This window comes from Theobroma cacao, chromosome 8 (assembly GCF_053813885.1).
Source record: "Theobroma cacao isolate CCN51 chromosome 8, ASM5381388v1, whole genome shotgun sequence".
Lineage (NCBI taxonomy): Eukaryota > Viridiplantae > Streptophyta > Magnoliopsida > Malvales > Malvaceae > Theobroma > Theobroma cacao.
In genome coordinates, this window is record NC_142646.1 from 2,656,530 (window position 1) to 2,670,639 (window position 14,110).

General features: G+C 33.8%; 3 protein-coding genes across 4 annotated transcripts; 2 read left to right on the forward strand and 1 right to left on the reverse strand.

Annotated features, from left to right (window-relative positions):
* The first annotated feature begins 125 nt into the window (after positions 1-125).
* Positions 126-3,139, forward strand: LOC18591692 (putative polygalacturonase At3g15720). The gene is made up of 10 exons (XM_088809036.1): positions 126-137; positions 574-687; positions 805-945; positions 1,038-1,181; positions 1,562-1,585; positions 1,679-1,886; positions 2,182-2,263; positions 2,367-2,475; positions 2,603-2,719; positions 2,864-3,139. The coding sequence occupies exons 1-10, from the start codon at positions 126-128 to the stop codon at positions 3,137-3,139; spliced, it is 1,227 nt and encodes a 408-aa protein (XP_088665162.1).
* A 1,215-nt stretch (positions 3,140-4,354) lies between these two features.
* Positions 4,355-8,209, forward strand: LOC18591693 (Pentatricopeptide repeat (PPR-like) superfamily protein). Its single transcript, XM_007017948.3, has 5 exons — positions 4,355-6,270; positions 6,738-6,890; positions 6,992-7,063; positions 7,519-7,702; positions 7,931-8,209. Exons 1-4 carry the CDS (start codon positions 4,495-4,497, stop codon positions 7,627-7,629), a joined length of 2,112 nt encoding a protein of 703 aa, XP_007018010.3. The 5' UTR covers positions 4,355-4,494; the 3' UTR covers positions 7,630-7,702; positions 7,931-8,209.
* A 260-nt stretch (positions 8,210-8,469) lies between these two features.
* On the reverse strand, positions 8,470-13,729 carry LOC18591694 (Zn-dependent exopeptidases superfamily protein). Of its 2 annotated transcripts, XM_018125290.2 has the most exons (12): positions 13,355-13,487; positions 12,442-12,493; positions 12,289-12,346; positions 12,099-12,209; positions 11,736-11,873; positions 11,007-11,076; positions 10,867-10,922; positions 10,613-10,738; positions 9,817-9,956; positions 9,291-9,363; positions 9,121-9,195; positions 8,470-8,937 (listed from the first exon to the last, which is right to left on the reverse strand). In XM_018125290.2, exons 1-12 carry the CDS (start codon positions 13,410-13,412, stop codon positions 8,623-8,625), a joined length of 1,272 nt encoding a protein of 423 aa, XP_017980779.2. In that variant the 5' UTR covers positions 13,413-13,487; the 3' UTR covers positions 8,470-8,622. The 2 variants fall into 2 exon arrangements, with proteins under 2 accessions (XP_017980779.2, XP_017980778.2); XM_018125289.2 differs by lacking the exon at positions 12,442-12,493 and having other exon boundaries at positions 13,355-13,729.
* Between the last annotated feature and the right edge of the window lie 381 nt (positions 13,730-14,110).

Here is a 14,110-nt window from a genome sequence, read left to right on the forward strand (position 1 = left end):
AAAATAAAAAGACGTACCCAGGCCTGATAGTAGTCTAAAGAGGCTGGTTTCACAAGGCAACCCATTGGGTAAGAGATTGGACCGAGGCGAGGTATCAGCAAAACCTGGCTGCTAGATGGGCCGTAATGTATTTTAAGGTTGGCCCAACAACAATAGATAATTTGGATTTTGTCTAAATTTATTAATCCGTCACAAAATAATATCACGGGTAAGATATGCTGATGTGGACATTACCAATAAATCTTATCTATTAAAGAATCTTATTTTTCAAATAAATTTATTACCAAATTTAACTTCTAAATAATTAATTAAATCCCTCATAGTTAGGAGTTACATCCATGCATGCACACCTCTATAAATAGCAAAGAAACTAGCTAGAAGGATCACAAAACCCTACTCATTACTCTTACTTACCAATCGAAGAAAGAAGAAAAGCTTTGAGTGTGATGGTGAGAAGCCTTTCGAATTTAGAACCCTCAATTACATTCATGGCTATGTTTTTTCTTTTATGAATGTGTACATCATTTGAAGGTTTTTTTTCTTAATTATTCCTTTTCTTTCTTCTCTTTGCAGGCGATGTTTACTGCTTTTATGATCTTTAGCTTTGCTCTTGGGATCGCTAATTGCCAATCCCTTAATGTCACTGATTTCGGAGCTGTTGGTGATGGAAAAACAGATGATTCGCTGGTAATTAAAAAACATTTTCATCTGTTTAGGTTTTAAAGCACGTGCATTGTTCTTCTTAATATATTTGAAAAACAAAGAATTAATTAATTTATGTGTTGAATTTTTTTGCATGTATAGGCTTTTTTGAAAGCTTGGAAGGCTCTTTGTGCAGCAACTAATACACCAAATCCAACCTTGGAAATCCCTTCGAACAAAACTTTTTTGTTGAAGCAAGTTCAATTCTCCGGTCCTTGCAAGTCAAAGAGCATTCACATTCATGTAAATTATATATGCAGTTTTTCATATCTCTTTTATTGATGAATAATCTTTTTCATTTTTGTTGACTGAAATAACAATAATGTGTTTTTCAGGTCCTCGGAAATATTGTTGCACCAAACAATAATACTTGGACAAAATGTGATAATGGTTGCTGGTTGTGCTTCTCAAATGTAGCTGGTCTTACCGTCGATGGACCAGGACAAATCGATGGCAAGGGTGCTGCCTGGTGGAATAAAGTTTGAACATATACTTAATTAATTAATTAATATTTTTCTGTTCTTAAATATTTACTTATTTTTTATTCTCATGAAAATTAAGATAAAAACTTTGCTTTTGATTTATTTTATGTTAAAATTTGAAAAAAAAAATTATAATATCAATATTCAATACTTTTTAATATAAAAAATAAAAAAAACTTTGTAATATAGAAAAAAATAAAAGTATCAGATGTTTTCAAAAGATACTTCATTTTGGAACATCTACAAAAGAAAAGATAGATAAAAAAAAAAAGGACGGAAAAAGTATATTTTTATTTTGCATACATAACATACATGTTATTATATATTGATTATAAACTAATTAATTAATTAATTTTCTTTTTTTTTTCAATTTTCAGACACCAAAAGAGTGCGGACCAGCGGTAATAAAATAGTTTAGATTAATTTTATAATTTATTGCATAAATCTTGGTAACATTAATTTATCTTTGTTTTTTGAATTAATTATTGGTGCAGGTTATCTCTTTTCACAAATGTGATAATCTTAAAGTGCATGGGATCACCTCTTTAAACAGTCCAGGGAATCACGTTAGCCTGAATGGCAGCAAGGACGTGAATATCTCACATATTCAACTAATTGCACCCAAAGACAGTCCTAACACCGATGGGATCGACATCTCTGCATCCTCTTCACTCCAAATTTCAGATTCTTTCATTGGAACTGGTATTTGTATAAAATATACGCACTTTTGAACCTCAATTATTAATTTTCTTCCTTGTATGTATAATTTGAATAATACTTTTTTAGTCATTTTGTTTTTTTATATTAAAAAACATTGAATATTTATATTTTTTCCAATTTTCAATGTATAATACATTAAAATCAAAAAATTTATTTTAATTTTTATGAAAACAAAAAAAAAATATATAAAAGACAAAGAGAGCAGGAAAGTATTACTATTTGCAATAATATTTTGATTTTTATACCTTTAATTTCTTAAAAATTTTGTATAATATAGGAGATGACTGTATCGCCATCAATGGTAGTACCTCCAACCTCAACATCACAAGTATTGCATGCGGTCCTGGTCATGGAATCAGGTAATTTCTCATTAATTTCCTATATTTAACCTTTTATATATTTCTTTACAACGTAAAGTAAATTAATGATTACTATACCTAATAAGAAGATTCATCATTGCAGTGTGGGAAGTCTTGGGAAAAATGGAAAATTCGAAACGGTGGAAGAGGTACATGTGAGGAATTCTACCTTCAATGGAACACAGAACGGAGCCAGAATCAAGACATGGACGGTAATATTTTTCTTCCACACTAAAGTATATCAAATATAAATATAAATATAAATTTTCTCGTTCTTTTAATAGAATTAATTAAAAATATCTGATCGCTACTCTTCTCAAACATTTTTCTTTTCTACAGGGAGGCTCTGGGTTTGCAAGGAATATTTCCTTCGATGGCATTCAACTTGTCAACGTTCAAAACCCTATCATTATTGATCAACATTACTGTCCTCACAAAACTTGTCCACGAGAAGGGGTAATAATAATATAAATAATAACTTCTCATTTATTTTCTTTATATATATATATATATATATATTGAAATAGAAAATATAATTTGATGAATAATGTACTACAAATATTTGGTCTAAACAAAAAAAAAAAAAATGTTTGCATGCAGAAATCAGCTGTAAAGATAAGCAACGTGACGTTCAGTGGGTTTCAAGGGACGTCTGCGACTGACGTTGCTATCAAACTGGATTGCAGTAGCATCGTTCCTTGCACTGATATAACTCTGAACAACAACACCATAACTTCGTCAACTCCAGGAAAGAATGTTACATCTGAATGCAATAATGTTCGAGGATCTTCTACCCTGACCAAGCCTATCGTTCCTTGCTTACCACCCAAATCAAGAGAAAATTATTATGGAAAGTGGAAGGGACGACGTATCTGAGCTGCGGATACAATATTTATTATATATAATAATAATATATAGATCATTCATGAATTTGTAAGATATTAATTACTCCTTGACTTCGTTTTTTATATTTGGAAATAAAATTTAATTAATATCTTTTATTTACTTCGTAAATAATCAAAGGTTTCTTTGAGAGCAAGCTTAAAAAAGAAGAAAATGAGGAGAGTAGACTAACAAAATTGTTTGAAAATATTAACCAAGCTTTAACACCCGATAATGTTTAACAACAATGTTATGTATACTTTCTATTGGATAATTTAGAAGCTTAAACACACGATAATCCTTTTATAATTAGAAATTAAATAAAAGGTTATTTTGATAATTTAGGTTGAGCCTAAGTTTTTTTAGGAGTTTTTACAATATTATGTATATTTTCTTTAAACCCACTACTTTGATAAATTATAATAAAAGATATTTTTGTTCTTTTATTGCTTATTTATTTGTTATTTCAAAATTATTATTACTAATCAATCATTGAAATAATATTAAAAAAGTAATTTTATTTCACAAATTAAACTATATATATTGTTATTTTATTTTATTTTTACATAATGATTATTTCATTATATGAACTAAATGTGTTTTTAGTCTTTTCAAAAAAAAATGTGTTTTTAGTGATTCATAATGTTTAATTAATATTGTTTTTAATTAACTAAATTAAATAATTTGACTATATATACATATATAATTTTATCAAATATTGTTTCAATACTCTTAAAAGGATAAAACTTCATTACCATTAAGTTCACAAGTTTACATCCAATTACATAAATTAGAATGATAAAGATTGTTTCTTTTCTCTTTAAACTTCTCCAAATGTTAAAAATAATGATAATAATAATAATAATAATAATAATAAAAAGGAGAATAGATTGATAAATTATCAAACTTCTCATGCAAAATATTGATAAAAGTATCATACTTAACTATTTTCTTAATTGCTAATAATAATAAAAGGAATTATGACCTGAAAAAATAATCTAATTATATATCTTTGGTGGAATCACTTAAATTTTTATAACATGGTTTTGATAATTCTAATAAAGAAAATTATACTATTAATTTTTTTTATCAGCTTTTGAAAAAATTAATGAAAAGGAAAAATCTCCTCCGTAGATGATCCCGCAGGGCGCGAGTACATAAAGGATATACACGTTATATTTTCTTTATTGAATAGTCTTGCATTTCTAATTTATTGTTAATTTAAAAAAAAAAAAAAAGGGATCTACTTCGCCACGGTAACCACCACAAAACTAACCGGCTAAGAACCGAAAAAGCAAATTCCTTCGCTCTCCCTCCGAAGTCCTGGCAACGCAGAAAAAATAAAGAGAATGCTCCTGCTGCCACCCCCACTCCCCGCTCGCTTCCCCTCTATTCAACTATCTTCTCCAATCACACGCCTTCACGTCAGTCTCCAAACATCCATCTACACGGCTGCCGCCGCGACTGCCGCCGAAGCGTCCATCAGCCTCTCAATCGATAAAGATAAAGATAGAGACAGATATGACGATGAAGATGATGACCAAAGCGATGTTCTTTCTATTCACAAGCGCCGCTACGACTTCACTCCACTGCTCAACTACCTCTCCAGCTCCAACTCGGAGCCTGACTCGGACTCCGACTCAGCCTCACCCACTTCACTCGACCCTATCGAGTTCCAGCTGGCCGAGTCATACCGCGCGGTACCTGCTCCTCTCTGGCACTCTCTATTGAAATCTATGTGTTCCTCTTCTTCATCCTCCTCCTCCTCTTCTATCAACTTGGCGTACGCCGTCGTTTCATGGCTTCAAAGACACAACCTTTGTTTCTCCTACGAGCTTCTCTACTCGATTCTAATCCACGCGCTTGGCCGCTCCGAGAAGCTGTATGAAGCGTTTTTACTCTCACAGAGGCAGACCCTTACTCCCTTAACATACAACGCCTTAATCAACGCCTGCGCACGCAACAACGATCTCGAGAAGGCTCTTAATCTGATGTCAAGAATGCGTCAAGACGGTTACCAATCGGATTTCGTGAATTACAGCTTGATAATTCAATCGCTCACAAGAAGCAACAAGATTGATTCATCTCTTTTGCAGAAGCTTTATGGGGAAATTGAGTGTGATAAAATTGAGGTCGATGGTCAGCTTTTGAATGATATAATCGTTGGTTTCGCTAAAGCGAATGACCCAAGCCACGCTTTAAAGTTTTTAGCTATGGCGCAGGCAATTGGGTTGAACCCGAAAACGGCTACTCTTGTGGCGGTTATATATTCGTTAGGCTGTTGTGGGAGGATTGCGGAGGCTGAAGCTGTTTTCGAGGAAATGAAAGGAACTGGATTGAAGCCGAGAACCAGAGCTTATAATGCGCTTCTCAAAGGGTATGTGAAAGCGGGTTCTTTGAAAGATGCAGAGTTAGTTGTATCCGAGATGGAGAGAAGTGGGGTTTCACCTGATGAGCATACTTATAGTCTTTTAATTGATGCTTATGCGAATGCCGGCAGATGGGAGAGTGCAAGAATTGTTCTGAAAGAGATGGAAGCGAATAATGTGCAGCCGAATTCTTTTGTTTATAGTAGGATTTTAGCTAGTTATCGAAACAAAGGAGAATGGCAAAGATCGTTTCAGGTTCTGAGGGAAATGAAGAGTAATGGGATTCAACCTGATAGGCATTTTTATAATGTGATGATTGATACTTTTGGGAAGTATAACTGTCTTGATCATGCAATGGATACGTTTGACCGAATGTTATCAGAGGGGATCAAGCCGGATACTGTTACTTGGAATACGCTTATAGATTGCCATTGTAAAGCAGGGCGACATGGCAGAGCAGAGGAATTGTTTGAGGAAATGAAGGAAAGTGGGTATTCACCATGTACTACTACGTATAATATTATGATAAATTCATTTGGAGGACAGGAGAGATGGGACAATGTAAAGAGCTTGTTGGGGAAGATGCAGAGTCAGGGTTTGTTGCCTAATATTGTGACGTATACCACACTTGTAGATATATATGGAAAGTCTGGGAGGTTTAGTGATGCAATGGAGTGCTTGGAACTCATGAAGTCTGCCGGGTTAAAACCTTCCTTAACCATGTATAATGCCTTAATAAATGCCTATGCACAAAGGGTACGTTATCCTATTATTGATTCAATTTTCATTTTTCAACACTACGGCATCTATACCATGTATATGCTCCATCATTGGGAGGCTTAGTTAGCTGTGTCACTCATAAAGCCTTTTTGAGTTGGTGATTTCATAGTAGTCTGGACTTCTTGACAATTTTGATCCTCTTCAATATGGTCTGTATCTTGAGAAATCTCTTGCATGTTTCCTGTTTAGTCGGAAATTGTTGGACAAAGTGGACCAGATGTATGTTGGCAAGTGAGTCAAAATCTTAGACACTTGATTTGGGCCTATGTTTTCGCGATGAACAAAAGACACTAGTCAAATGATCTGCTTGGCACAAAGACTGCATTTTCTATTAGCCTGTCAGTTTATTATTCTACTTAAAGTTTGTGGTTTAGCTAGAGCTAGCTCTATTGGATGAGATGTATCGAGCATAACTTATCATCCTTCTGTTTACTTTTGAACAGGGTTTATCTGAGCAAGCAATAAATGCATTAAGGATTATGAGAGCTGATGGCCTAAAGCCTAATCTATTGGCTCTCAATTCACTAATAAATGCTTTTGGTGAGGATAGAAGGGATGTTGAGGCCTTTGCTGTATTACAATATATGAAGGAAAATGTTAGTACCCTGTTACCTTTGTTTGCCTGCCTTGAAAATATTAGTACTATTCTTTCTAAGTGATACTTATGACATTATTATTTGGTTCAATTTATATACAGGATGTGAAACCAGATGTTGTCACCTATACCACACTCATGAAATCTCTTATACGTGTTGACAAGTTTCATAAGGTATCAATTAATGTGTCCTTATTGCTATGAGAATGAGATATTAGCCTCTGCTTTCTGTGTCGCAAGTAATCTTTTCTGTGCTTTTTGTATGCTTGGCCACTTGGATTAGTTGCCTACTGTCTTTGCTTTTTGCAGTTATTGTGTTCTTCTCTTTCATTTAACTATGGTTATTGCAGATTTGAGTATTGATAGTGAAGTCACTCTCAACAGAAAGCAACCATAAACTCGCATCTTTTGTTCCCACAACCATCTCTCCCCCTCTCTCCTCTTTGCATGTAGCAACATTTACTAGGTGTCCTATTCACTAAAATCTTGAAAGACCTAATAGATCTGTGATACTGATTTTGATTGTTGCTGCTACTATATTTTTGTAATTCATTGCACCATATCATCTATTAATAATTGTAACTTTTATGTCTTGTTATTTAAAGATAATCTGTATGGTTTGGGTTCAGGTCCCAGCTGTCTATGAAGAGATGATTTTGTCCGGCTGCACTCCTGATAGGAAAGCTAGGGCAATGTTGCGGTCTGCTCTGAGATACATGAAACAGAAAGTGAAGTCATAGATGACAATCAATAATCCATATAACTAAAGCAATTGATGATGGAACCAACTGATGTTTGAGTTATCAATTTGAGGTTAGTTGCCGTGGTCTTTCTCTGATGTATGAACATTTCATATAATGCCATCTTGGAAGCAAGCAAATTTTTCAAGCAGTTTTGGCTGACAAGGGCCTTAAATTAAAATGATCAACAAGTAAGTCTGTGTTGAATTGAAAGTGAATGGGCACTCTTCAGCCATGCCGTTATATAGCAAAAAATCATGATAGTCTTCTGCTATATCTGTATATTGGTTTCCTTTTGCAGGAACCTCAGTTCATGCTGCCATGCAGGGTCATCCTCGTGTGACTCTTACGAGTGATTGAACTCCAGGAGCTGTATTCCGAAGGTGGGAATGGGGAAACTTGTCATATGTCAGGACTATCATACGTTAGACATGATGAAGCCCGACCCTCTCTTCCTTTCATTTAGGATAGAAACAATTTTTCTTCACCATTACAAATAGAAACTGATTCGTTTTCTGTATCTCGTATTATATTTCAAAACAATAACCATTCTATATAGAAAACAATGTCTTGCAAAGCAGTGACGAATGTCTTAAGCCTCTGTTCTCTCTCTCTCTCTCTCTCTCTCTCGCTCTCTCCCTCTCTCTGTCAATATCAGTTGCTACGAACCTTCTGGCTGCCCGCAAACGACCTCAAAATTATGAAAAACTTGCACGCACTTTCTTGTGGCTTAATTGCAAATGACAGTGATCTCTTTACTAGAAAAAATTACTAACAAATAAAAGATTGAAATCACGTTTCCATTGCAGCAAAGCAAGCATTAACTCTGAACCCAGCAAAGAATCGTCAAAAAATATCTACATTATCTAAGAAGAATGTAACCAACACATACAAAGAATATCTCTATTCACTCTCGCAAATCACAGCATACATCTTTATGGACCAAAGAATATTAACATACAGCTCTCTCTCATTTGCATTCTATGTAAAATGTCAAAGAGGCATGGCTGAAACAATTTGTCTGCCACCCTTACTTTTTGAAATTCTGGAGCAGAACATAAACAGTAACAGCACTGAGGATAACAAGAAAAGCCTGAAATATGTTCTTATTTCCTGCATTCCAACCTCAAGCACCTCCATCTTCTTCCCGTATCTGTTTCTCCTCCCCATTAAGTAACCATCAAGATATTCATCTATGGATACCCATTTCTCCAAATTAGATACAGCAGCCTTGGTATGGACATCAAGCTGATGCGGTAATAGCTTAAAAATTGTGAAAAAAGCAGCAGACCAGTCATTGACAACTCCCTGAAAACCCAAACAAAATCTCTGTTACCGAAAATAAACCAATCACTTTTATCATCAATAAACTATAATTTCCTCTTGTAGAAAAGAGTTCAAGAACTTGTAAATATATGTGGACTTATATTAAGAATAACAAAATGAAAAAAAAAAAGTGTAAGCAATTAATTTAGAGGCAAGGTAACATACCTTGAAGGTGGTATGGTCAACTGGATTGAACATTTTAAAGCAGTCTTTTGTTGAGGCTGTATCATCTCCATAGATCTGTAACCCAACATGCAAGGTATGGCTCTATTAATGAGGTAAATTTGCTTTAATTAACTTATTATCTGAAAAGAGAGTTTGCATTTCGAGAATACCTCAAAGGTGAATGCCATGGGTACTCTTGCAACATCATACATGTAATCTGTTGCTGTCCCGTGCGCCAAATACCTGAAATTAGTAACATTCATATTTTAGCGGGATCAGATTGAATGAAAAACAAGAAAAATATATAAAAAACACAGATTTCTTTTTTACTTTTATTTTTGGTGACGAAAACAGAAAGATTGCCATTAAAACCCCCCTTTTAGACTTTTAATCTCACGCCTTTGGTTGCATAAATAGTAATTCACTGAACTATAGAGTTGTCTAGTATACAAAACAAAGCATTTCAAGAATGAAGTCATTGGCATGAACTATAAATTACTTGTACAGGATAGAAATATTTAAGAAAAGTTGGCTTCCAAAAGACAAACTTAGAAGAAATGATAACGAAGCTGTAAAAATGATTAGTTGCCAATGCCTGTACCTCAAGTTCTTGGAGTACTATAAATATACGTTACATACTTAAGTAGCATGATGCTATCACAAGTCATCATTGCTTCAAAGTAGAGAAATACAAACCCGACAGAACCTCCACCAGAACCAATAGTGCAACGCTTGTGGCAATGAACTTTATTCAGTTCTTCAAGCAACAATCTCATTTGCTGTGATGGCAATCCGTCAGGCGTTGTGTTTTTGTGGTCATATGGCATAAATAGTGCCTACATGAATTATAATATAAACCAAGAAGATGTCATACAGAGCACATCAGATCGATCCCTAAGAGAAAAGAAAAGGACCAAAAAGCTAAAGCAAACTTGAGCATCGTTGATTAGGATATAAATGAAAGAAATATCTCAAATTAACTTTACCAAGCCAATATATGTTAAATTCAGCCCAATCAATTCATACTCAAGCAGAGATGGCAATTCTTCCAAAAAACATACTGGTGTTTGATTCAAAAACTGAACTACAAGCAATCGGAGATACTAAAACATTATAAAATGCAAGAATCAATCATCTTCTGACAGGATATTAAATCTTTTATTATACGCTCTTACCAACATTATCCAAATTCTACATCCAAAGTTTTCTCTTGATTAGAAAGATCATCTTTTCCTTTATGAGTTTTTATCATGTATGGTTGCATATTGCACACTAACTGCATTAATTCCTCTAGACAAAACATTTCAGGTAAAAAAAAACAATGCCTTTTACTACATGTGATTATTTCCCAGAGATTTCAATGGCCAAAAAAGCACTTTAAGGCTGCAATTCTTAGGGAAGAACGGCTTCAGCATTAAACAATAGTTAAGGCAAAAATTGGTAAATGAAGAAAAAAGAAAGAACTGCTAACATGGATTTCAGGATCACTCACCTCCATCCCAGAGTGTACATTAACCCATAGGTGAGGATCAAATGATATGGCAAGTTTCCGCATGATTTGGGTTTCAGGCTCACTAAAAGCAGCACTTCCAGGATTTTCTTCGTATGGATCATAGTCCTATAATTGAAGAAACCATTTAAGTGTAAAACCTTATCATGTAATTGAAGATAAAACTTAAACATGCAACTGCAGTAAGAACTATATGAAATAGGATTTGCATGAAGAAAATGAGAGGTATGATGAACCTTCTCCTTCTTTCCCCAGTCTACACTCCAATTCCGGTTGAGATCAACTCCTCTCCCTGCCAAAGAAATCAATTTAAAAAATTTTAACTTCTTACCAAAAGGTCATAGATATATTATATTTATAAGAGAAATCATATTACCATTTCTCCTTTCACAAAGATCTCCTGCTTCAACAAGCTTGCGGCCATTCAAGTTTTCCATTGGCACTACCTGCCATATTATTTGACATTAGCACTCAAGTTACTAATGGTCAATGTACTATTTCTCAAAATAAGTAAAGAAAATCAGGCAATTTTTTTATTATTTTAATTTTACAGCATATATCCTGCATCACATGTTCATAGAACATGTATGCTTGATTGGATCCTAGGACACATATTACCAATTGCGAATCAATCTAAGAGGATAATAAATTCGCAATAATTATTGACTAGTTAACCAGGGAGAAAAAATAATGATCTTGCAAGTTATAAACAAACAAACAAGACAGAGGAAGCTTTTCCTTAATAAGATTTGCTGTTAAATATGTAAGACCTTTTGATGGCAAAGCAGATACCACTGATAAAACTCTAATTTTCACAAGAAATCAAAGAAAATGAAGTCTAAATATTAAGAAATAAAATGCCACTAGGTGGCGTAGGGGGAGAAAGGATTTTGAATATTTGAATCTATTCTGGAATTCATGGCAGAGGACCATACAATGATAACAAAATTTTATTCATACTGCCTCCTATAGCAAGCTTATAATTTACATTTGAATTTAACTAAATTTGCATAAACAAACACCCTTTACCATACAGAAACCAGTTACATTCATATTGTGGGAAAACAGAAGCCAAGAACTGTTCTTGCAGGTAAATAGAAATTACCTTTATAACCAAATTATCAAGGGCCCTATTTATGGAAGCTCGGTCCATCTTGGTTAGAAACTGTTCTTCACTTAAGATTGACAAGATACGCAATGCCAGTTCAGATGTAATAAGCTCCCTCCCATGCTGCCCAAAACTCTGGAAGACAAGGAATCATCTGTCAAGAACACCAGCAAATACCAATCTGAGATCATCTATTAACTACATATCAGATTAGAAACAGGGTTCACAGTTACAGTGGTTGTATGCAAATTTAAGCATTAGATTCCCATTTGTTAAAATCTTTAATAACTAGAAAGCAAAAACATCAATTTTTCTTCCTATATTACTATTCAGTACAACGTGATTATGCAGGAAACTTACAAGAAGGATCCGGAACTTTGACCTCTCATCACTCTCTTTCCTACTTCGACAATAAGTAACAACAGTGATCTCTGCTCTGTAGCCTTTGTTCCCAGCTTTAATTGTTTCTACCTGTTTATGGTATGAATTATTATAAAACAAATGACCACAGAATAATTGTTACCAAATATAGAAGTTGTAGTCCACATACAGTAAATTTGTCAGGGTGTCGATGGACCAAAGACTTTATCTGTTCAATCAAATCATTACTGCAAAACAGTATAAAAGTAAATTAAAACCCCCATTCTAGTAAAACAAGAAATCAAGATAATAAAGCTCTAAAATTCAAACTCCAATCACACACCCGATCCAAAGATTGAAAAAAGGCAAACATTTGTTTGGTTCTGAACTAGATCCTTCACATGTTAAGAAACTTGGTAAGTCATAAATTTCAACAACCTTTCCATAAAAAAAAAAAAAGTTTCAACGATCTAGACTAAGATTAGTTCATTTGGATTTTCAGGCTATTCTCAGACTGTTACTCTCATGTCATTAATTCTAGACATCTAAATAACCAGTTAACCTTAAAAACATGGCAGAAAGTTCAAAATCAAACAATCAAATATGGTCTGGCAATTTTCACCATGCCAAATTAATCTAAAAAAATCAAGGATATTCATGTAAACTTTGCAAAACTAGTCTGGCAAGCTTCAATCTACCATATCTGGAAAAGTTCAAATTAGAGAAGGCTTTAAATCTCTGGTTGCAAGGAAGATCAGACAGTCAATTTGATCACAGAAGACTAAGGAAGAATCAAGAACACATTTTGTTATAGAAATCTCCCTACTTGAATCTACTTTGGGTTTCTCTTAGTGAGCTGTATTTCAATCTTATATATTTCCGCAGGAGTTTGCAGCAAACCAACTCTGTTTTATTATTTTTTGGTTCAAAAGATTCATTCAGCGATCAAAATATTAAAGAAAATTAAAATTAGAATATTCTGCTTATTGATTCCAGGGAAGGTAAAGAACAAAAAAGTAAATATCAAGCAAGTTTAAGATTTTGTCGTTAGACTACTAAGTACTAACACGGACGGAAATGCTAAGCTTGATCCTTGATGCACGAATTTGATGATCCTATATTCATATTAAATCAAACGCCATAAAAAAGGAAGGAAAACAAGTGAAAAACTTTACCAATTGTTTCTCGAGATTCAAAGATATAACAGAATTTTGAAATTTCCACACCATGAGAAATAAACTGATGAGAAAACATACCTTGAATGGTAGAGATCGCGGTTGATGGGGGTAAAAGACGGTTGGGTGAGATTAGCATCGGCGTAAACGAGGGAGAAGCTTCGCAAACAAGCAAAAATGGAGAGGAGGAAAGAAGAGAAGAGGAGAAAGGAACCACCCATGGCCAATGGAACGACAAGGAAAAGAAGAGAAACGCTGACGCTGCTGGTCCGGGGCAGGTTTCCGTGATAATTTTCATTTCATATTTTCTAGGAAGAAGAAATTCGCAAAAAAAAATAAAATAAAATAAATGATTCCTTTTTCCTTAAAGACTTTTTTCGCTTCGGCGATGAATTGGATGCAGAGAGAAAGAGAATGTGTGGCTTTGTCAGTTTGTCTCCTGGATTTTCCACGTTCAACGGCCTTGTTTTTTATTTTATTTAATTTTTTGTTGATTACTAGTGTCGCTGATTGTTTAATTAATTAATTACTTCATTACTTCCATTATTTATTTCCATCTCGCCGTGACAGGGTCAGTGTACTCTTCTGCGATCTGAGTCCAGAAACGGTCAATTAATTTTTTTTATATATTATGGAAAAAATTTAAAACAGTTTACATCATTTTAGGTCAAGCTATATCTAGATAGTCTATAAATAAACATGTAATAATACTGTAAAAAATAAAAAATATATAAATTTAAATCTAAATTATTATAATGAGTGATCATTCAATCGACACACTGATTGATTTTATCATGAACGTGAAATATTAAATAATTTTAATTTCGATTAAGTAGT